Source organism: Salmo trutta, chromosome 38 (genome assembly GCF_901001165.1).
Source record: "Salmo trutta chromosome 38, fSalTru1.1, whole genome shotgun sequence".
Taxonomy (NCBI): Eukaryota; Metazoa; Chordata; class Actinopteri; order Salmoniformes; family Salmonidae; genus Salmo; species Salmo trutta.
In genome coordinates this window covers 29,580,355-29,601,530 of record NC_042994.1, presented here as the reverse complement: position 1 = coordinate 29,601,530, position 21,176 = coordinate 29,580,355, and the positions used below count along the sequence as shown (strand labels likewise).

Here is a 21,176-nt window from a genome sequence, read left to right as displayed (position 1 = left end):
CGCTCCCGTGTATTTTACTTTACTGTAATTGGTGGTGTGGCTTTTATTTTGAAAAGTCAAAAATCACGTGCCAATGCTCTTCCAGTTCAAAGTTCGATTGTTTTGTCCTTTCGTAAAACATGTTTCCTGTTTATTAATTTCATGGAAAGTCGTCTATCACACCACGTATGTAGTAATTATCATTGTGCATGTCTACGATTGCAGCGTGAGTGACGTAAGGCGGAAGCTGAAAGAATCAAATGGTTAATGTCGGCTAAGCTGTCAAACGGTGTTCTAGAGATATCAACCTCTTCCCCGAGCATACTGGCTACCCAGAGCAAACTGGCTACATACGGCTCTAAAAAAGAGCGATCAGTGAACTAACTCTGTATATTGTGCTACATTGAACCTAAACCCATAGTCACCATGGATACTCTCTACACTTATAGATTACTACCACCCACATATACCAACACGAAGGACCCTGAATACAGTTATAGACTAGTGAAGCTGGAACTGGTAGACTGCTGGCAAACTCCAGACCTGAACATCATCATCAAACAAGAAGAGGAAGAGGATAGCTTTCTACAAGTTAAAGAAGAAGAGGAGGAGGAGGATATATCTCTACAAGTTAAAGAAGAAGAAGAAGAAGAAGAGAAGGAAGAGGATATCTCTCTACAAGTTAAAGAAGAAGAGGAAGATCATGCTTTCATGGTCAAAGTAGAGGAGGAAGAGAAGGGCGAAGCTCTTGTAGTTAAAGAAGAAGAAGAGGAGGGTGGTTTTGCGGTCAAAAAAGAAGAAGAGGAAGAAGCTATAGGGGTTTTTATTTTTTCTGGTATGTACAGATAATGGGTACGTCCCAAAATGACACCCTATTCCCTGTAGAGCCCGACAGGCCTTGGTCAAAAGTAGTGCCCTATAAAGGGAATAAGGTGCCAATTGGGACGTAGACCAATTTTGAGTGTGCTAGTATGAACCTTAGCATGGTACTGTTTCTTCAGATTTAACCCAGCACTCTTTATTTCCTTGACGCAGACGGAAACTGCAACCAGTGGCCTGTCAGTGGGAAGAGTCCCTCCGTATCAGAAGAACCTCAACAACAACCACAACAAAAACTGACACAACCAAATAAACAGCAAAAACAGACACAACCAAAGAAACAGCAAAAACAGACACAACCAAAGAAACAGCAAAAACAGACCCAGGAACCCCATCACTCCCCTCTGTACTGCTCCGACTGTGGGATGAGTTTTGTCAGCCCTGGGATACTGAACGCGCACCGCAGAATCCACCAGCCCAGAATAATCCACACCACCACCACCACCGGTGAGCCGTCTCACTACTGCCATGACTGCGGCAAGACCTTCGACACCGCCCGCTACCTCAACAAGCACCGCTTGGTTCACACAGCAGAGAGGACGCACCACTGCTCCCAGTGTGACCGGAGCTTCCTGAGACTCCAGCACCTCAAAGAACACCAGAGAACCCACAGCGGAGAGAAGCCTCACTACTGCTCCGTGTGTGGGAAGGGCTTCACCAAAGTCCGACTGCTCCGGACACACCAACGGCTGCATGCCGTGGAGGGGGCTGACGTGGTCGGGGATGGGACGGGGATGAAGGAGGGTAGCGGGGTGGTGATGTCAGCGATGGGGCGGAAGAGAGCTCTGAGAGTTCTGGCCGGAGTGGACTACTACTACTGCTCTGAGTGTGGGAAGAGCTTCTCCAGTGCTGCCTATCTTAAGGTGTGTAAAATAGAATCACTCTCACACTACGTCTGATCCCATTACCACCTGTATTGACAAGCCTATACAGTGGGCCGGCCTTTCTGTTGTTTTTTTCAAGTAGACTTTATTTAGCCCAGCACCAACGTTTGTTAAGGATGTGCGTATTGACCACAAACGTTTCTACAGATATCAAATCAAATTTCATTCACATACACATGGTTAGCAGATGTTAATGCGAGTGTAGCGAAATGCTTGTGCTTCTAGTTCCAACCATGCAGTAATATCTAACAAGTAATCTAACCTAACAATCACGCTGACATGCAGTTGCCAGACTTGGCCCTGTAGCTGTCTCTCCCATTGAAATACAATGAATAGAACGGACGTCCCCGTTCAAGTCAATGATGTCATAATGGGTGGTTGGCGGTTCCTAGCCCGTTCCATTCATTCCATTTCTATGGTGTCTCCAAATAACCATGTACAATAGAAAACCTATTGTACATGAAACGTTCAGATAGAAATAGTCTATCTAGAACAAATATGCCTCTCTGACATGTAGCATAAGGAATCACGTCGGCACGTCTATTTATAGCCTTTCTATTCCGCAAAGTTCAACAACTTTTCGGCTACTGAATGTGGCCCTGTTGTTTAAATTTTGATGAACGATGCGTTTCTAAACACAGAGATCCTGTAAAATAAAGTTCTAATATGTAATTATATGTTTCTGTCTCAGGTGCATCAGAAGGCTCACACAGGAGACAAACCATACCAGTGTGCTCACTGTAAGAAGTCATTCGGCACGTCATGGGGTTTAAAGGTTCACCGGCAGAATCGCTCTGGGGAGAAGCACCACCAGTGCGCCGACTGTGGGAAGAGGTTCTCGGACCTGCGCAGCCACAAGGCCCACCAGAGCACCCACACTGGAGAGAAACCGTACACATGCCCTGTCTGTGGAAAAGGCTTTGCCTGGCACAAGAGCCTACAGAAACACCAGGCCACACACAGCAGCAGTGGTGGTGGAATCATAGAAGTACATATAGAATAATCTATGATATCCTGGAGGGTTTCACTCCAACCTCAATCTAGCACCTGATTCTAATATCCTGGAGGGTTTCACTCCAACCCCAATCTAGCAGGTTAGTTACAACTATGGGACAGGAGGGTAGCTCTCCAGGAACAGAGTTGGGTTATAGGAGGGTAGCTCTCCAGGAACAGAGTTGGGTTATAGGAGGGTAGCTCTCCAGGAACAGAGTTGGGTTATAGGAGGGTAGCTCTCCAGGAACAGAGTTGTGATATAGGAGGGTAGCTCTCCAGGAACAGGGTTGGGTTATAGGAGGGTAGCTCTCTAGGAACAGAGTTGGGTTATAGGAGGGTAGCTCTCCAGGAACAAGGTTGGGTTATAGGAGGGTAGCTCTCCAGGAACAGAGTTGGGTTATAGGAGGGTAGCTCTCTAGGAACAGAGTTGGGTTATAGGAGGGTAGCTCTCCAGGAACAGAGTTGGGTTATAGGAGGGTAGCTCTCCAGGAACAGGGTTGGGTTATAGGAGGGTAGCTCTCCAGGAACAGGGTTGGGTTATAGGAGGGTAGCTCTCCAGGAACAGAGTTGGGTTATAGGAGGGTAGCTCTCCAGGTGAATCATGTCACATCACCTGGGTTTTAACCTTTTATTTTAAGCCTTTTCAAAAAATGAGAATTAGACAAAAAATGAAAGCACTCATCTCAGTGTGGTGCTGGATGATGGGGCTGGACCAGCTGACATAAAAAGAAAAGGGGACGGTTTGATTAAAAGCTTTAAATAAAAGTAAAAATCCAGGTCAAAACACAGGGCCCTAATTATCTTAACACAACGGATGGTCATGCTCTCTCTTGGATGAGGGAATGCTGTTGTCAGAAGGACTGTTTTAATTAACACAACGGATGGTCATGCTCTCTCTTGGATGAGGGAATGCTGTTGTCAGAAGGACTGTTTTAATTAACACAACGGATGGTCATGCTCTCTCTTGGATGAGGGAATGCTGTTGTCAGAAGGACTGTTTTAATTAACACAACGGATGGTCATGCTCTCTCTTGGATGAGGGAATGCTGTTGTCAGGACTGTTTTAATTAACACAACGGATGGTCATGCTCTCTCTTGGATGAGGGAATGCTGTTGTCAGAAGGACTGTTTTAATTAACACAACGGATGGTCATGCTCTCTCTTGGATGAGGGAATGCTGTTGTCAGGACTGTTTTAATTAACACAACGGATGGTCATGCTCTCTCTTGGATGAGGGAATGCTGTTGTCAGAAGGACTGTTTTAATTAACACAACGGATGGTCATGCTCTCTCTTGGATGAGGGAATGCTGTTGTGTCAGAAGGACTGTTTTAATTACATCAAAATGTCACAAGTATGTGACTTGTAATTACATTTTTTAGATGTTCATATTCATACACAAATGTAGTTTGTAAGCCTACTTTTTGTTCTCTCAAAGTGTTCTCTGGATGGATTGTGCAACAGGTGATGGCTATCTTTTGTTTCCCACAGCAAATGTGCTCACTAGAACATGAAGTGTATGGAGCAGTGTTTGGTTTGGATCTGAAATGAATGGATGATGAAAATAGACATGGTCAGTTGTTGCACTCCGATCTGATTTCTGTCTTTATTTTGTAGCTGATCTCAAAGCACATGCTGAGGTCTGGCAGCATAACAGTTTTCCACATATTCACATCTTCATATCCACTTTGAAGCCTTTCAAAAGGAGATCTGGCATTGGAACTGGAGGGTGAGCAAAACCACTCTATTGAGCAGTGGAGGCTGGTGGGAGGATCTATAGGAGGACAGGCTTGTTGTAATGGCTGGAAAGGATTGAAATGGAACGGAGCCAAACGTGGTTTACATATGTTTATTGTTTGATATCGTTCCATTTCAGACATTACGATGACCCTGTCTTCCTATAGCTCCTCCCACCAGCCGCCACTGATAGAGGTGTGTAACCCCCCTCCAAAACATGGCTGTACTTAGTAGGCACACTACTTTAACAGATAAAGTGATGTACATGTCTTGTTTCATTTCAAGACTGTTATCTTCATTGACTGGCTGTATTGATGAATTATATTGACTGATATGGTTTAACGGTAACCTTTACACAAACATGAAAGCCAACAGATTTGTCCAAGAGAAATAATTCACATCATAAACTTGGTTTCCATCCAATTGGCGACAGATTTCCATGTTAATATTCTAGAATTAGCATAAATAAAATATGCACATATTCCCACCAGTGGTGTTTCCACCAAACTGAATCCCACTTAAGTTTTCAGGTACCGAATAAATTTTTTCAATGTGTTTGCGTTGCATTTTCAACTCTACAGATAGTTTTGTCACAAAAACTGTTGCGTTAAAAAGCAAATGTGCCTAGTCTGGTTTTGGCACGTGTGCTCTAGCCAGCAGCTCACAGAAAGAGTTTGGGTAGGTTAGTCTACAATAAATTATGAGATTATGGATAAGAGCGAGAATATTTTGATTTGTCAAAAGGCAATCAATCATCGATTATCATATCACCAGAATAAGACCCTCGACATTTATTGGAAAGGAGCATCAAGATCACCGTTCACCTTCACCACCCTGTGAAGTACATATCTTATTTCATCTGTAGGCTAATAAACTGCTTTACCGACGAGTCGTAGGGGAGGACCACTCACCATGTCATCGCGTGACTCCACGGTTGCTTCCATATGATGGGTATTATATCAATATTTGCACATAAAAGGCGTCCTTTCTCACATAAATTATTTTACCGACACAAAAAGATCCCACCATGTCGACGAACAAATGATCTGTCGGCATTTATAAAATTGTATCAAAAACTTCACAGCTGTCACTCTTTTTTTGTTTTATACAGTATGACTTAACACACATAAAAACTAATGGAAACGTAGTAAAATGTGTCTCATGTCATGTCAGTTTCTAAACAACCTAAAAAATGTCTCAAAACATTTCATCAAAACGATCATTCTATCGGCATCTTAAAAGAACATTGACCTTGTGTCTGTTCAGTGCAACGACAGAACATTCTAACAGACATGTTGACATCACCACTGTGACGTCATCACGGAACGAGTAGAGAGCTAGCAAAGTAATGTGATATCTTTTTTTTAACAATTGGTCTCTCTTTCCAATGATGTGGCATCGATGGCATCACTGAGGATGATAAATATAAACATTTTTTGGAGGGGGTTTCCGAGTGGCACAGCGGTCTAAGGCACTGCATTTCAGTGCAAGAGGCATCACTACAGTCCCTGGTTTGAATCCAGGCTGTATCACATCCGGCCGTGATTGGGAGTCCCATAGTGCGGTGCACAATTGGCCCAGCGTCGTCCAGGTTTGACCGGGGTAGGCCGTCATTATAAATAAGAATTTGTTCTAAACTGACTTGCCTATACAACGCCCTATACAACTTCAACCTAAAACCATTTAAATAGTCAATAAGGTTCCGAGGTGGTTCCTCAGGCAAACAACCATCCTGCAGCACTGCTAAAGGCCCACGCACCCTATGACCAAACACTAAGTCATTTGGGCTAAACCCTGTGCTTTCCTGCACTACTTCACGAGTGACGTAGAGTAGAGCTCGTCCTCTATGTTATTGATCAAGACATCGTTACATCATCATGTCGTGACGTAGAGTAGAGCTCGTCCTCTATGTTATTGATGAAGACATCGTTACATCATCATGGCGTGACGTAGAGTAGAGCTCGTCCTCTATGTTATTGATCAAGACATCGTTACATCATCATGTCGTGACGTAGAGTAGAGCTCGTCCTCTATGTTATTGATGAAGACATCGTTACATCATCATGGCGTGACGTAGAGTAGAGCTCGTCCTCTATGTTATTGATCAAGACATCGTTACATCATCATGTCGTGACGTAGAGTAGAGCTCGTCCTCTATGTTATTGATGAAGACATCGTTACATCATCATGGCGTGACGTAGAGTAGAGCTCGTCCTCTATGTTATTGATCAAGACATCGTTACATCATCATGTCGTGACGTAGAGTAGAGCTCGTCCTCTATGTTATTGATCAAGACATCGTTACATCATCATGGCGTGACGTAGAGTAGAGCTCGTCCTCTATGTTATTGATCAAGACATCGTTACATCATCATGGCGTGACGTAGAGTAGAGCTCGTCCTCTATGTTATTGAGTCCGCTACGTGTGGTGCTGTGGTCCGGGTTGAACTTCATATGTTCCTTCAGCTGCTTCAGCTGATAGTAACTCTTCCCACAGTCAAAGCAGTAGAAGGGCTTCTCTCCTGTGTGAATCCTCTGGTGTACCTTTAACTCTGAGGACGTGATGAAACGCTTGTCACAGTCTAAGCAGGGGTAAGGCCTAACTTCCTGTGTGAGTCCTCAGGTGCACCTTCAAAGTAAAAATACAAAATATAAATGTTATTAATTAATAAGAATTTCAGTATATAGTAAATAGCAAGTATTATGTTGTGTAACTGAAATAACTATTTAGTTGTGGATTTTATATTTGACCTTTAAGGTCCCCTGAGCACGGAAGGTCCTCTCGCAGTAGGAGCAGGCGTAAGGCTCCTCGTCAGGGTGAATTCTCTGGTGGAGCTTGAGGTTGGACAGCTGTTTGAATGCCTTGCCGCAGTAGGAACAGCTGTGAGGCTTGTCCTGGCTGTGGATCTTCTCATGGACCCTGGAACAACAGGTAATGCAAGGTCACTGGTTAAGTAGTAGTAGTTCTAGTTCACTGGAATATCACACAATGGGAAATTGGTTTGTGACAGTAAAAAAAAAAAAAAAGACATGACAACATTGAATCATAACAACAGCAAATACAGTTTAATGAAATAAATTACTACATAACGGATGTCGTAATAAAACAAACAGATTACTTAATAATACCTTTTCCCCAGATAAAAACATAATAACTTATTACAATGTCCGGTGGTTATTACGTTATCAGGTGAGTAACACATTGGCCCATACTCATAAAGCATCTGAAAGTAGGAGTGCTGATCTAGGATCAGGTCCCCTTGTGCATGTGATGTTGTTCAGATCAGATCCAATAGGAGTGCTGATCTAGGATCAGGTCCCCTTGTACATGTGATGTTGATCAGATCCAATAGGAGTGCTGATCTAGGATCAGGTCCCCTTGTGCATGTGATGTTGTTCAGATCAGATCCAATAGGAGTGCTGATCTAGGATCAGGTCCCCTTGTGCATGTGATGTTGTTCAGATCAGATCCAATAGGAGTGCTGATCTAGGATCAGGTCCCCTTGTACATGTGATTTTGTTCAGATCAGATCCAATAGGAGTGCTGATCTAGGATCAGGTCCCCTTGTACATGTGATTTTGTTCAGATCAGATCCAATAGGAGTGATGCTCTAGGATCAGATCCCTCGGTCCAGTCATTATAATCTAAAAGACAAAACAGATCCTGAATCAGCACTCCTACTCAGACAATTTATGAATATAGGCCCTGAGTTACCTGAGCTCGCTGGAGGAAGGGAACTTCATGGGGCAGCTGCTGCAGTGGTACGGCTTCTCTCCTGTATGGATACGCTGGTGCTTCTTCAGATGGCCAGACTCTACAAATGTCTTCCCACAGAAGGAGCAGGAGAACGGTCTCTCTCCGGTGTGCCTGCGCTCGTGGGATTTCAGGTTCCCCGTTTGGGCGAAGCCCTTAAAATCAAATCAAATTTTAAGTGCATTTAAAATCACAACACACTTTTGCCAGAGTCTGGAGTATTTACACTGAGTGTACAAAATATTAGGAACGCCTTGCTAATATTGAGTTGCCCTTAGAACAGCCTCACTTCGTTGGGGGCGTGGCCTCTACAAGGTGTCAAAAGAATCCCACAGGGATGCTGGCCCATGTTGACTCCAATGCTTCCCACAGTTGCGTCAAGTTGGTTGGATGTGCTTTGGGTGGTGGACCATTCATGATACACACAGGAACTTGTTGAGCGTGAAAAACCCAGCAGTGTTGCGGTATCTTGACACACTCAAACCGGTGCACCTGGCACCTACGACCATACCCCGTTCAAAGGCACTTAAATATTTTGTCTCAAGGCTTAATGATCCTTCTTTAACCTGTCTCCTCCCCTTCATCTACACTGATTGAAGTGGATTTAACAAGTGACATCAATAAGGGATCATAGATTTCACCTGGATTCACCTGGTCAGTCAATGTCATGGAAAGAGCAGGTTTTCATAATGTTTTGTATACTCAGTGGATACACCTGGCGACATGGGTACAAATGCTATCTCTCTCTGTATCCGTCTCCCCTATACATTCCGACTATCACTGTCCATAAAAACAATAAAATACTACAAAAACTATTTTAAAATCGCAACACTCTTTACAGTAAAACAATCAAATGACAAAAAGTAAAAGCAAAGAATCAGTAAAAGAGATGTAAATAAAATAACCAACCTTTCCACACACCTCACAGACGTAAGGTCTCTCTCCTGTGTGTGTTCTCTGGTGGGTCTTTAAAGCAGCCAATATGGTGAAGCTCTTGTCACAGTCTGGACAGGGGAAGGGTCTCTCTCCTGTATGGGTGAGGACACAAAACACACAATGTATTGAACTTGAATGTCTAAAAAGGCACACTAGAATGACCTTAAACAATTCAACCCAAAAAGTGGACAAAACAACGTGGCAAAAATATTTATTGACCAGATTGGTTTAGAACCCAACTCTGATTTTTCACTTGATTGAACATTGAAAATACATTTAGGCTGAATACTTTCGAAAGGAACCAAAGTAAAAGAAACCTGTGTGTGTGAGTGTGTGTCTCTCCAGCTGGGCTGGTGAGCAGAACCTCTTGGTGCAGGCCGGTACGGAGCAGGGGTACGGTCTCAGTCGGGTGTGGATGATCTGGTGTTTGTCTAAGCTAACAGTGGTGGATAAACGCTTCCCACACCTAGAGCAGGGGAACGGCCTCTGATGACCGCCTTTGGTCTTGTTGGGCTTAGTCCCTGGGTTTGCTGAGATCTGGGGGCTCCTCTCCTCTCCATCCTCTCCGGATGCAGGGTCCTTGTCCGGTGCCCCTCCACTGGGGTTGTTGTTATGGCGGGGGGTGTTCTTGTCGGGGGTGGCTCTAGGGCCATTGTCAGGGCTGGAGTCGTCAGAACTGTGGCTGGTAATGTCAGAAGTGGGGCTTGGGTTGTCATCTGAGGGAACAGAGAAATCTCAGGTCAGATAAGGGGTTAGTAACTCCATGGTAGCTCCTCTGTGATGCTGTACTCACTAGGCTGTATAGGATATACTATGGCTCCTCTGTGATGCTGTACTCACTAGGCTGTATAGGATATACTATGGCTCCTCTGTGATGCTGTACTCACTAGGCTGTATAGGATATACTATGGCTCCTCTGTGATGCTGTACTCACTAGGCTGTATAGGATATACTATGGCTCCTCTGTGATGCTGTACTCACTAGGCTGTATAGGATATACTATGGCTCCTCTGTGATGCTGTACTCACTAGGCTGTATAGGATATACTATGGCTCCTCTGTGATGCTGTACAGGATATACTATGGCTCCTGGGTTTGCTGAGATCTGGGGGCTCCTCTCCTCTCCATCCTCTCCGGATGCAGGGTCCTTGTCTGTTGCCCCTCCACTGGCAGGGCCAGACCTGGGGTTGTTGTTATGGCGGGGGGTGTTCTTGTCAGGGGTGGCTCTAGGGCCATTGTCAGGGCTGGAGTCGTCAGAACTGTGGCTGGTAATGTCAGAAGTGGGGCTTGGGTTGTCATCTGAGGGAACAGAGAAATCTCAGGTCAGATAAGGGGTTAGTAACTCCATGGTAGCTCCTCTGTGATGCTGTACTCACTAGGCTGTATAGGATATACTATGGCTCCTCTGTGATGCTGTACTCACTAGGCTGTATAGGATATACTATGGCTCCTCTGTGCTGCTGTACTCACTAGGCTGTATAGGATATACTATGGCTCCTCTGTGATGCTGTACTCACTAGGCTGTATAGGATATACTATGGCTCCTCTGATGCTGTACTCACTAGGCTGTATAGGATGTACTATGGCTCCTCTGTGATGCTGTACTCACTAGGCTGTATAGGATATACTATGGCTCCTCTGTGATGCTGTACTCACTAGGCTGTATAGGATATACTATGGCTCCTCTATGATGTTGTACTCACTAGGCTGTATAGGATATACTATGGCTCCTCTGTGATGCTGTACTCACTAGGCTGTATAGGATATACTATGGCTCCTCTGTGATGCTGTACTCACTAGGCTGTATAGGATATACTATGGCTCCTCTGTGATGCTGTACTCACTAGGCTGTATAGGATATTCTATAAATTCTTCCTCTTCCTCCTTCTTGACGTTGAAGAACCCTGAAGGAAACACACAAGATCTAATTCACGGCAAGTTGAAAATAAACAAATCACAAAGAGAGAGAAGGCAAGAGCACCTGTACTTGGGTGAGCCACACCCCATATCTCTTCCTCCTCTTCTTCTGTTTTCACATGGGCAAAACTCAGGTACGTTGTTAAGGGTGTTGTTAGGGGCCCACAGTCCTCCTGCTTCACCACCCTCAGGGTCTGCGTTACTTCATCCCCATGTACACATTTGGGCCCAGGGGATCCTGGGAGTTTGGTCTCCTGAGAGAGAAGAAAACTGAAGTGGATTTGGCACTACGATTATTTCCAGACAAAGCATTTTTGGGCTTACATGTAACTTTCTTTAGTATATATATATATATATATATATTTATTTATTTATTTATACGTTTTTTTTCCGAAGCACATGCCGGCTGGAACAGTAGTAATGAATATAGTTGTTCAGCGAAACTCCATTCTTTGGTAGGTACCGAACACATTTTAACATGATTAAGTTTGAAACATTTGTGAATGACAAGTTGAATTGCTGTTTCCTGGGCTTAAAGGAGAATCGCAATATTCAACCGACTCCTTCGTAAACCCAGATTCTGGTTTATTCTACATCATGCCTGAACATGCACCTATACATTTTCATTGATGGAAACTGCTAGCCTGGTGGAACCAACATGATCGCTGCATTGACCATTCTAGCTATTTCACTTCCCTTATGTGACGTGAACTAGAATGGTGAACGTATCGATTAGACTGCTGCCACCAGACTAGGAAACTGCTGCTTTGTTCACAACTGGCCGCTGAGCTGAGCACCGCCCTGTATTAGGTCTGTTTGAGGGTCTATACGTGAGAAAAAAAACATACGCCCACCTTCTAAACATTATACACGTTATATTTGAGTTTATTGTTATCTACTCACCACCACGTCCATTGTATATAGTAGTGCTCTTTTAAAAAAAAAAGCTCAGAATATGAAACAAACTGGTTGTTGTTTTCTTCCCACTTCCGCCTCAGTGTCGTCAGACGTGGTAGACGAGAGTAATCAACTACCGCTTGTGATTTAGCTAGTATCTTTTACTTCTGTCTTTTTACTGTTAAGCTAGCAAGTTTATAGTTAGCCGATGGTAGCTTCTTATCTTCCCATTTTTGCATTTGCTAATACAACTATTCAGCTATGAACTTCGCTTTTGTCTTACGTTCATCGGCCACAGGACGTCGTTGAACGGCGACTTTTGGAGAGCGCCGTAATATTAGGCACTGGGCAACATCGTAAGCCTAACAGGTTAACAGGTTTAGCTACCGTTAGCCATGGCCCTGTCCTGTGTAACATGACAACTTTCTCGACCTGCTGATGATCCGTGTGTCATCTCAGTGATCCTGTGATATTCCTGCCCGGTGGACCATCTTAACAACACAGCATGGACGAGGTAAGAGGAAACTTGTGGGGGGAGGAACCGCTTTCTTTCAAGATATGAGTGTAAAGATTTCATGTAGCTAGCTTGCTAGCTTGTCGCCGATGCCTACTAGTATCTGCTGTCAGTTGAATTGTTGGTGTAATAACAATGTAGTTTTTATCTAATCACATAGTCACCCTTTCACGTGTCTAGCGTTAACTGTGTTGTTTCGCAATATGAAAGAAAGCAGCAACAACTTCTTGATTTGAGGAATCTTTACTTTAGTATCCGGCAGGAGACAATACAGCACAGCAGTGTAGCGATGTTCCTAACTCAGGGTCCAGCGGAGTAGACTGAACTAAGTGCTGAATTTGTTTAAATTGTTTACCTGTAAGGATGTAGCCTAGCCTGTGCTGTTTTCTGCTACAGAAGTCTGCAGACCAAGCGGCCAGCCTGTCTCCTCTTCGCCACAACGCTGGAGCTGACTGTAACCATGGTGACCAGAGCTCACTGTTGAGCCAGCAGAAGATGGTGTTGGAAAACCACGATTATCACCGTGAAACACTGGCCTCAAAGGTTTCAGCGGAAGAGAGAGGAGTGTGGTGTGAGTCTGATGTCCCTGTAGTACAACAGAACAACCTCTACAACACGACATCATCCATGAAGAAGTCTTTCCCCTGCTCTGTGTGTGGACGACTCTTCACTACAAAACAGTCCCGGGACCGACACGTGAAAACCCACACGGGAGAGAAGCCGTTCCACTGCACCGTGTGTGGGAAGAGCTTCTCTCAGCAGTCCTCCTTTAGGATACACCAGAGGAGCCACACGGGGGAGAAGCCCTACCGCTGCCTTGAACTTGACTGTGGGAAGAGCTTCTACCAATCAGGAGCCTTGTTGAGACACGGAAGGGGTCACGCTGAGGGGTCGACTAGACTAAGAGCTGCTGGAGATGTGCTGCTTGTCCAACACGACGATACTAGTAACAAGGTGGGGGAGAACTAGGGCTGTGTCTCAATTGGAAGAACTAGGGCTGTGTCTCAATTGGCCCCTACTCCTTATATAGTGTACTACTTTTGACCAGGCACCAGGGGCCATCCCTATTCCCTAAATAGTGCACTACTTTTGACAGGAGCTGGCTATAATCAGTTACTCAGCCCTATGGGCCCTGGTCAAAGGTAATGTACTATTTAGGGAATAGGGATTGTGCCTGGTAAAAAGTAGTGCAGAATATAGGGAATAGGGTGCTATTTGAGACACGACCCTAGACAACTAGCTGTACAATAACTTCTCAACTGGTATGTTTTAACCGTTTTTAACTTTTCATTGTTGCTTCATTTTAGAATTCTAAACTTCAGGCTGTAGTGGATGTGCTGCCAGAGCAAGAGGATGTCCTTCTGGCTGAAGGTACTGATGGGTGGTTAATGAACACATGTTGCTACTGTGCAAACAAACAAACGAACACACATCTTCAATTGCAAATCATGTTCAAGTGAGTTACTGGCCCTTTGAGGACCACAATATACACTGAGTGTACAAAACATTAAGAACACCAGCTCTTCCCATGACATTTATATTTATTTAGAATCCCAGCCCCCGTCGCCGCAGCAGGCCTTTTGGTAGTCCGTCATTGTAAATAAGAATTTGTTTTTAACTGACTTGCCTAGTTACATAAAGGTTAAATAAAATAGACTGACCAGGTGAAAGCTATGATCCCTTATTGATGTCACTTCAATCAGTATAGATGAAGGGGAGGAGACAGGTTAAAGAAGGATTTTTAAGCCTTGAGACAAATGAGACATGGATTGTATATTTGTGCCATTCAGAGGGTGAATGGGCAAATATATTTAAGTGCCTTTTGAACAGGGTATGGTAGTAGGAGCCAGACGCACCGGTTTGTGTCAAGAACTGCAATGCTGCTGGGTTTTTGACACTCAACAGTTTCCTGTGTGTATCAAGAATGCTTCACCACCCAAAGGACATCCAGCCAACTTCACACAACCGTGGGAAGCATTGGAGTCAACATGGGCCACCATCCCTTTGGAACACTTTCGACACCTTGTGGAGTCCATTCCCCCCGACAAATTTAGTCTGTTCTGAGAGCAAAAGGGGAGGTGCAACTTAATATTAGGAAGGTGTTTCTAATGTTTTGTATAATCAGTGTAAATATGCCTCCAGACTTTGTTTTGTTTCATTGTGTTTTTATCCTGAATAATGTTTAATGTACACGACCGTTCAAAAGTTTGGGGTCACTTAGAAATATCCTTGTTTTTTTTTAAATAATTTAAAATAGCATCAAATTGATCAGAAATACAGTGTAGACAATGTTAATGTTGTAAATGACTATTGTTGCTGGAAACAGCAGATTATTTATGGAATATCTACATAGGCCCATTATCGGCAGCCATCACTCCTGTGTTCCAATGGCACGTTGTGTTAGTTAATCCAAGTTTATCATTTTAAAAGGCTAATTGATCATTAGAAAACCCTTTTGCAATTATGTTAGCACAGCTGAAAACTGTTGTCTGATTAAAGAAGCAATAAAACTGGCGTTCTTTAGACTAGTTGAGTATCTGGAGCATCATCATTTGTGGGTTCGATTACAGGCTCAAAATGGCTAGAAACAAAGCATTTTCTTCTGAAACTCGTCAGTCTATTCTTGTTCTGAGAAATGAAGGCTTTTCCATGCGAGAAATTGCCAAGAAACTGAAGATCTTGTACAACGCTGTGTACTACTCCCGTCACAGAACAGCGCAAACTGGCTCTAACCAGAATAGAAAGAGGAGTGGGAGGCCCCGGTGCACAACTGAGCAAGAGGACAAGTACATTAGAGTGTCTAGTTTGGAGAAACAGACGCCTCACAAGTCCTCAACTGGCAGCTTCAAATTCTCATAAATTGTACATTAAATTCTCTGGCAACAGATCTGGTGGACATCCCTGCAGTCAGCATGCCAATTTCACACTCCTTCAAAACTTGAGACATCTGTGGCATTGTGTTGTGTGACAAAACTGCACATTTGAGTGGCCTTTTGTCCCCAGCACAAGGTACACCTGTGTAATGATCATGCTGTTTAATCAGCTTCTTGATATGCCACACCTGTCAGGTGGATGGATTATCTTGGCAAAGGAGAAATGCTCACTAACAGGGATGTAAACACATTTGTGCACAAAATGTTAGAGAAATAAGCTTTTTATGGGAAATTTCTGGGATCTTTTATTTCAGCCCGTGAAACATGGGACCAAAACTTTACATGTTGCATTTATATTTTTGTTTAGTGTATTTGAAGTCATTCCAAATACTTTATCTGGGATTAAGTGGGCTTGTTTGCGCAATGGAACCAATAAGAGTAGCCTCAAAAACCGCAAACCCCGCCCATCTGGTACTCCTGGCAAGCTAGAGCAAACCCCGCCCATCTGGTACTCCTGGCAAGCTAGAGCAAACGCTAACAGTATCTGAAAGATTTCAGATAGTATTTGAACCCAGGTCTGGTGGCCACTGGTCTAATCCAGAGACATGTATTTAGAGTGTTGGACCAACTTTGAAATTGTAATGTTCTAATTCTATACATAGAATGATTTAAATGTTTCCCATGTTATGTTAATGGTGTGCTAACATGGCTCCATAGAATGTTGTAGTGTAATGTAAATGCATCATAATGCCGAAGCCTTAATCGCCCAGCTGTCTAAACACATGGTTCTGATCTAACCAATCCTATCTCATTCCCACAGGAGACAGTCCTGCTCCTCCTCCCAGCTGTCTAAACACATGGTTCTGATCTAACCAATCCTATCTCATTCCCACAGGAGACAGTCCTGCTCCTCCTCCCAGCTGTCTAAACACATGGTTCTGATCTAACCAATCCTAGCTCATTCCCACAGGAGACAGTCCTGCTCCTCCTCCCAGCTCTGTAAACACATGGTTCTGATCTAACCAATCCTATCTCATTCCCACAGGAGACAGTCCTGTTACTCCTCCCAGCTCTGTAAACACATGGCTCTGATCTAACCAATAAATCAATCAAATGTATTTATAAAGCCCTTTTTACATAAGCCAATGTCACAAAGTGTTATACAGAAACCCAGCCTAAAACCCCAAACAGCAAGCAATGCAGATGTAGAAGCACGGTGGCTAGGAAAAACTCCCTAGAAAGGCCAGAAACCTAGAGAGGAACCTAGGGAGGAACCTAGGGAGGAACCTAGGAAGGAACCTAGAGAGGAACCTAGAGAGGAACCTAGAGAGGAACCTAGAGAGGAAGCAAATAGCAGTCAGATTAACAAAGACCACGTAATACAAACATTTCTCACACACTTGCCAGAGTTTACATTGTACATTTGAAACCAGTTGAAGAATGCAATATGGGAAAGTTTTTAAAGTAAGCTGTCGTCAAGTGAAGTATGGGATTCTGGGCCTTGTCAGGCCCGCTGCAGTTTTCCGGGTTTTTGTAACTGAGATTGTAGCAGCTTATAGTTTTGAGGAGAGACCCAGTAACTGGACTGTGATCTTGAGATCCCTGACACTGAGAAACACAAACAAAACAACATTGTTCTTCCTATGAGGGGTGGCCAGTCCTCTTCTGGCTGTGCCGGGTGGAGATTATAACAGTACATGGCCAAGATGTTCAAATGTTCATAGATGACCAGCAGGGTCAAATAATAATAATCACAGTGGTTGTAGAGGGTGCAACAGGTCAGCACCTCAGGAGTAACTGTCAGTTGGCTTTTCATAGCTGAGCATTCAGAGTTAAAGATAGCAGGTGCGGTAGAGAGAGAGTTGAAAACAGCAGGTCCGGGACAAGGTACCACGTCCGGTGAGCAGGTCAGGGTTCCATAGCCGCAGGCAGAACAGTTGAAACTGGAGCAGCAGCATGACAAGGTGGACTGGGGACAGCAAGGAGTCATCAGGCCAGGTAGTCCTGAGGCATGGTCCCAGGGCTCAGGTCCTCCGGGAGGGGAAAGAGAGAGAGAGAATTAGAGGGAGCATACTTAAATTCACACAGGACACCGGATACAAATGGATAAATACTCCAGAGATAAGACTGACCCTAGCCCCCGACACAAACTATTTCAGCATAAACCTATCTCATTCCCACAGGAGACAGTCCTGCTCCTCCTCCCAGCTCCGTCCCCTCTACACCGGGAGGACTACCTGTCCGACACTGGCAGAACCACAACAACACGTCCCACACCAACACCTGTCAGAAGTGCGGAGAGCAGTTCCCTACCTTCTACAAGCTGCGTGTCCACCTGACCACCCACAGGGGAGAGAAGCCCTTCTCCTGTCCAGACTGTGGTCAACGCTTCTCAGCCCGGGGGTACATGGAGTCACACCAGAGGGTAGGTTGAGTTGATTTGAGTGCGTCCCAAATGGGACCCTATTACCATTGGGCTCTGGTCAAAAGCTGTGCACTATACATACATACATACATACATACATACATACATACATACATACACACACACACAGTGAGGGGGAAAAATATTTGATCCCCTGCTGACTTTGTACGTTTGCCCACTTACAAAGAAATGATCAGTCTATTATTTTAATGGTAGGTTTATTTGAACAGTGAGAGACAGAATAACCAAAGAAATCCAGAAAAACACATGTCAAAAATGTTATAAAATGATTTGCATTTTAATGAGGGAAATAAGTATTTGACCCCTCTGCAAAACATGACTTAGTACTTGGTGGCAAAACCCTTGTTGGCAATCACAGAGGTCAGACATTTCTTGTAGTTGGCCACCAGGTTTGTACACATCTCAGGAGGGATTTTGTCCCACTCCTCTTTGCAGATCTTCTCCAAGTCATTAAGGTTTCGAGGCTGACGTTTGGCAACTCGAACCTTCAGCTCCCTCCACAGATTTTCTATGGGGTTAAGGTCTGGAGACTGGCTAGGCCACTCCAGGACCTTAATGTGCTTCTTCTTGAGCCACTCCTTTGTTGCCTTGGCCGTGTGTTTTGGGTCATTGTCATGCTGGAATACCCATCCGCGACCCATTTTCAATGCCCTGGCTGAGGGAAGGAGGTTTTCACCCAAGATTTGACGGTACATGGCCCCGTCCATCGTCCCTTTGATGCGGTGAAGTTGTCCTGTCCCCTTAGCAGAAAAACACCCCCAAAGCATAATGTTTCCACCTCCATGTTTGACGGTGGGGATGGTGTTCTTGGGGTCATAGGCAGCATTCCTCCTCCTCCAAACACGGCGAGTTGAGTTGATGCCAAAGAGCTCCATTTTGGTCTCATCTGACCATAACACTTTCACCCAGTTGTCCTCTGAATCATTCAGATGTTCATTGGCAAACTTCAGATGGGCATGTATATGTGCTTTCTTGAGCAGGGGGACCTTGTGGGCGCTGCCTGATTTCAGTCCTTCACGGTGTAGTGTGTTACCAATTGTTTTCTTGGTGACTATGGTCCCAGCTGCCTTGAGATCATTGACGAAATCCTCCCGTGTAGTTCTGGGCTGATTCCTCACCGTTCTCATGATCATTGCAACTCCACGAGGTGAGATCTTGCATGGAGCCCCAGGCCGAGGGAGATTTACAGTTCTTTTGTGTTTCTTCCATTTACAAATAATCTCACCAACTGTTGTCACCTTCTCACCAAGCTGCTTGGCGATGGTCTTGTAGCCCATTCCAGCCTTGTGTAGGTCTACAATCTTGTCCCTGACATCCTTGGAGAGCTCTTTGGTCTTGGCCATGGTGGAGAGTTTGGAATCTGATTGATTGCTTCTGTGGACAGGTGTCTTTTATACAGGTAACAAGCTGAGATTAGGAGCACACTCTTAAAGGGAGTGCTCCTAATCTCAGTTTGTTACCTGTATAAAAGACACCTGGGAGCCAGAAATCTTTCTGATTGAGAGGGGGTCAAATACTTATTTCCCTCATTAAAATGCTAATCAATTTATAACATTTTTGACATGCGTTTTTCTGGATTTTTTGTTGTTATTCTGTCTCTCACTGTTCAAATAAACCTACCATTAAAATTATAGACTGATCATTTCTTTTTCAGTGGGCAAACGTACAAAATCAGCAGGGGATCAAATACTTTTTTCCCTCACTGTGTGTATATATATATAGAATACAGGAACATTTGGGATGTATCCCCTATTTCTTTATTTCAATTGTTGTTCGGTTTAAAAACATTTTTAAAAGTACAAAGAAATCCTAGAGGACAATGAAAGTGTTAAAGCTGAAATCCGTAAAGGGGGGAAACAGTGCCACTGTTCACCCAGGCGCTAATGTTGTTGATGGTCCAGCAGCGCACCAAAAATATGGTGTTCTTGCGCGCGTGCAATGATGTCAGAGGGAAAAGTAAAGTGTTTATCGTTTTCAGTAACTTCTTTATTATTGTAATATTCCAAACAGCAGTTTCACCAAATACGGATTCCAGGTTTGACTAAAGGATCACTTTAGTCAAACAATATATTTTTGGTATTTTCATTCATTAGCCAATGGTACTACAACCCCCCCCAAAAATTGTGCATGTCAGAAGTCAAGTTTTCAAGATAGAGCACTTTTTGTCCAAAGCAAAAACGCTGATAGTTTATCAAAAAAACATTCCTTTTAAATACACTTATTTTCAATGTGGTCCTGGGTGTAGGTACACATCAAGGAGAGACCACACCCATGCCCCGACTGTGGTAAGAGGTTCCTCTCCCTGGGAGACCTGAAGAGACACCAGCAAAGCTTCTCCGAGGAGAGACCGTACAGCTGCTCCGAGTGCAGGAAGAGTTTCACCCAGCCGGGGTTCCTAAGGGCACACCAGAGGACACACACCGGGGTAAAAGGTTACCGCTGCTCCTACTGTCACAAGGACTTCTTCACTGCCTCCAGTCTGAGGAGACACAGGAAGCAGGCGCATGCGGAAGAGACCGTCACACTGCCCCCTAGTGGTGGACTCCAGCTGTCACATGCTGGAGAGAGCCTGGGTCAAGCTGAAGCTGGTGTACCAGGACTGAAGGTCATAGTAAAGGAGGAGGAGGATCCTGCTTTTGGTGAGTACATGTTCTGTCACATGTCATAGTCACGCCTTATTGTGTCAGACCGGTTTAGTTACACACCAATTACTAATAAAACGAAGTAAGGAGGGCTTCTCCTATTAAATATAAATCATTAAAGCTAGAGTCCTTAATTAAAACAATAACAAAGCGGGCACCCCGCCTCTGTTTCGGTAAAAAGCTGAGGTACGGGCCTGGAGAAATGTAACTACTCTCAAATGCATAGACCGAGCTATGAATGCAAGGATAGTTTTAAGTCTACACAGTGTTTGATAAAAACATTGGAGCAAAACAATTTTATATTTTGGGTTCTGATGGGGTATGACAGTTGAACTAAACTCATAAAATATTGATAAGTTATATTCTACAAGAATCAATGAGTATATATCATTAAAGGAACGTTCCACAGTTTGCCTCCACAACTCCACAGCGAGTTGTTACAGGCAAACCTCTCCGGCCACGTTGCAAAAATAAATGCACACGTACAGTACATGTCATTCAATCATTTCACCCACACCACTCGCGCACATGAACTAGCGTCTGTGTTGCCAAGCGCTAAAATAGAACTTGGTTCTATTTGAGTTGCTCCACCCACTGCAAGACCCTCCTTATTGGATATCAGAAGATACAAACCCAAGTCCCCTCCTTATTGGATACCAGGAAGATACAAACCCAAGTCCCCTCTTTATTGGATACCAGGAAGATACAAACCCAAGTCCCCTCTTTA

General features: G+C 44.1%; 3 protein-coding genes across 7 annotated transcripts in view; 2 read left to right on the top strand and 1 right to left on the bottom strand.

Annotated features, from left to right (window-relative positions):
• Positions 1 to 75: 75 nt before the first annotated feature.
• Positions 76 to 2,908, top strand: LOC115178507 (zinc finger and SCAN domain-containing protein 2). The gene is made up of 3 exons (XM_029739721.1): positions 76 to 814; positions 1,015 to 1,721; positions 2,434 to 2,908. Exons 1-3 carry the CDS (start codon positions 406 to 408, stop codon positions 2,743 to 2,745), a joined length of 1,428 nt encoding a protein of 475 aa, XP_029595581.1. The 5' UTR covers positions 76 to 405; the 3' UTR covers positions 2,746 to 2,908.
• Positions 2,909 to 6,201: 3,293 nt separating this feature from the next.
• Positions 6,202 to 12,077, bottom strand: LOC115178664 (zinc finger protein 501). 4 transcript variants are annotated; one of them, XM_029739925.1, is made up of 9 exons: positions 11,981 to 12,077; positions 11,142 to 11,331; positions 11,005 to 11,064; positions 10,190 to 10,459; positions 9,479 to 9,877; positions 9,135 to 9,253; positions 8,187 to 8,380; positions 7,223 to 7,391; positions 6,202 to 7,100 (listed from the first exon to the last, which is right to left on the bottom strand). In XM_029739925.1, the coding sequence occupies exons 1-9, from the start codon at positions 11,990 to 11,992 to the stop codon at positions 7,071 to 7,073; spliced, it is 1,443 nt and encodes a 480-aa protein (XP_029595785.1). In that variant the 5' UTR covers positions 11,993 to 12,077; the 3' UTR covers positions 6,202 to 7,070. The 4 variants fall into 4 exon arrangements, with proteins under 4 accessions (XP_029595785.1, XP_029595786.1, XP_029595789.1 ...); XM_029739926.1 differs by having other exon boundaries at positions 9,147 to 9,253; XM_029739929.1 differs by having other exon boundaries at positions 9,479 to 9,754; positions 10,322 to 10,459.
• Positions 12,065 to 21,176, top strand: part of LOC115178663 (zinc finger protein 850) — a 25,054-nt gene continuing 15,942 nt past the window's right edge. Inside the window, exons 1-5 of one of the 2 annotated variants that reach the window (XM_029739924.1) lie at positions 12,065 to 12,488; positions 12,888 to 13,442; positions 13,796 to 13,859; positions 17,545 to 17,786; positions 20,053 to 20,446. In XM_029739924.1, coding sequence (XP_029595784.1) covers positions 12,480 to 12,488; positions 12,888 to 13,442; positions 13,796 to 13,859; positions 17,545 to 17,786; positions 20,053 to 20,446 — 1,264 coding nt within the window. In that variant the 5' untranslated portion in view covers positions 12,065 to 12,479. Of the gene's footprint in view, positions 12,489 to 12,884; positions 13,443 to 13,795; positions 13,860 to 17,544; positions 17,787 to 20,052; positions 20,447 to 21,176 lie in introns of both variants that reach the window. The other variant, XM_029739923.1, reaches the window with a different exon arrangement.

What these genes read in the sequence shown, in the direction of transcription:
- LOC115178507 (XM_029739721.1), top strand. Translation starts at nt 406, where the DNA reads ATGGATACTCTCTACACTTATAGATTACTACCACCCACATATACCAAC. An exon ending in AGGGGTTTTTATTTTTTCTG is followed by an intron (nt 815 to 1,014) that starts GTATGTACAGAT and finishes TCCTTGACGCAG; the next exon opens with ACGGAAACTGCAACCAGTGG. An exon ending in CCAGTGCTGCCTATCTTAAG is followed by an intron (nt 1,722 to 2,433) that starts GTGTGTAAAATA and finishes TTTCTGTCTCAG; the next exon opens with GTGCATCAGAAGGCTCACAC.
- LOC115178664 (XM_029739925.1), bottom strand. An exon ending in TGTGGCTCACCCAAGTACAG is followed by an intron (nt 11,065 to 11,141) that starts GTGCTCTTGCCT and finishes TGTTTCCTTCAG; the next exon opens with GGTTCTTCAACGTCAAGAAG. An exon ending in AGAATATCCTATACAGCCTA is followed by an intron (nt 10,460 to 11,004) that starts GTGAGTACAGCA and finishes CTGTTCCCTCAG; the next exon opens with ATGACAACCCAAGCCCCACT.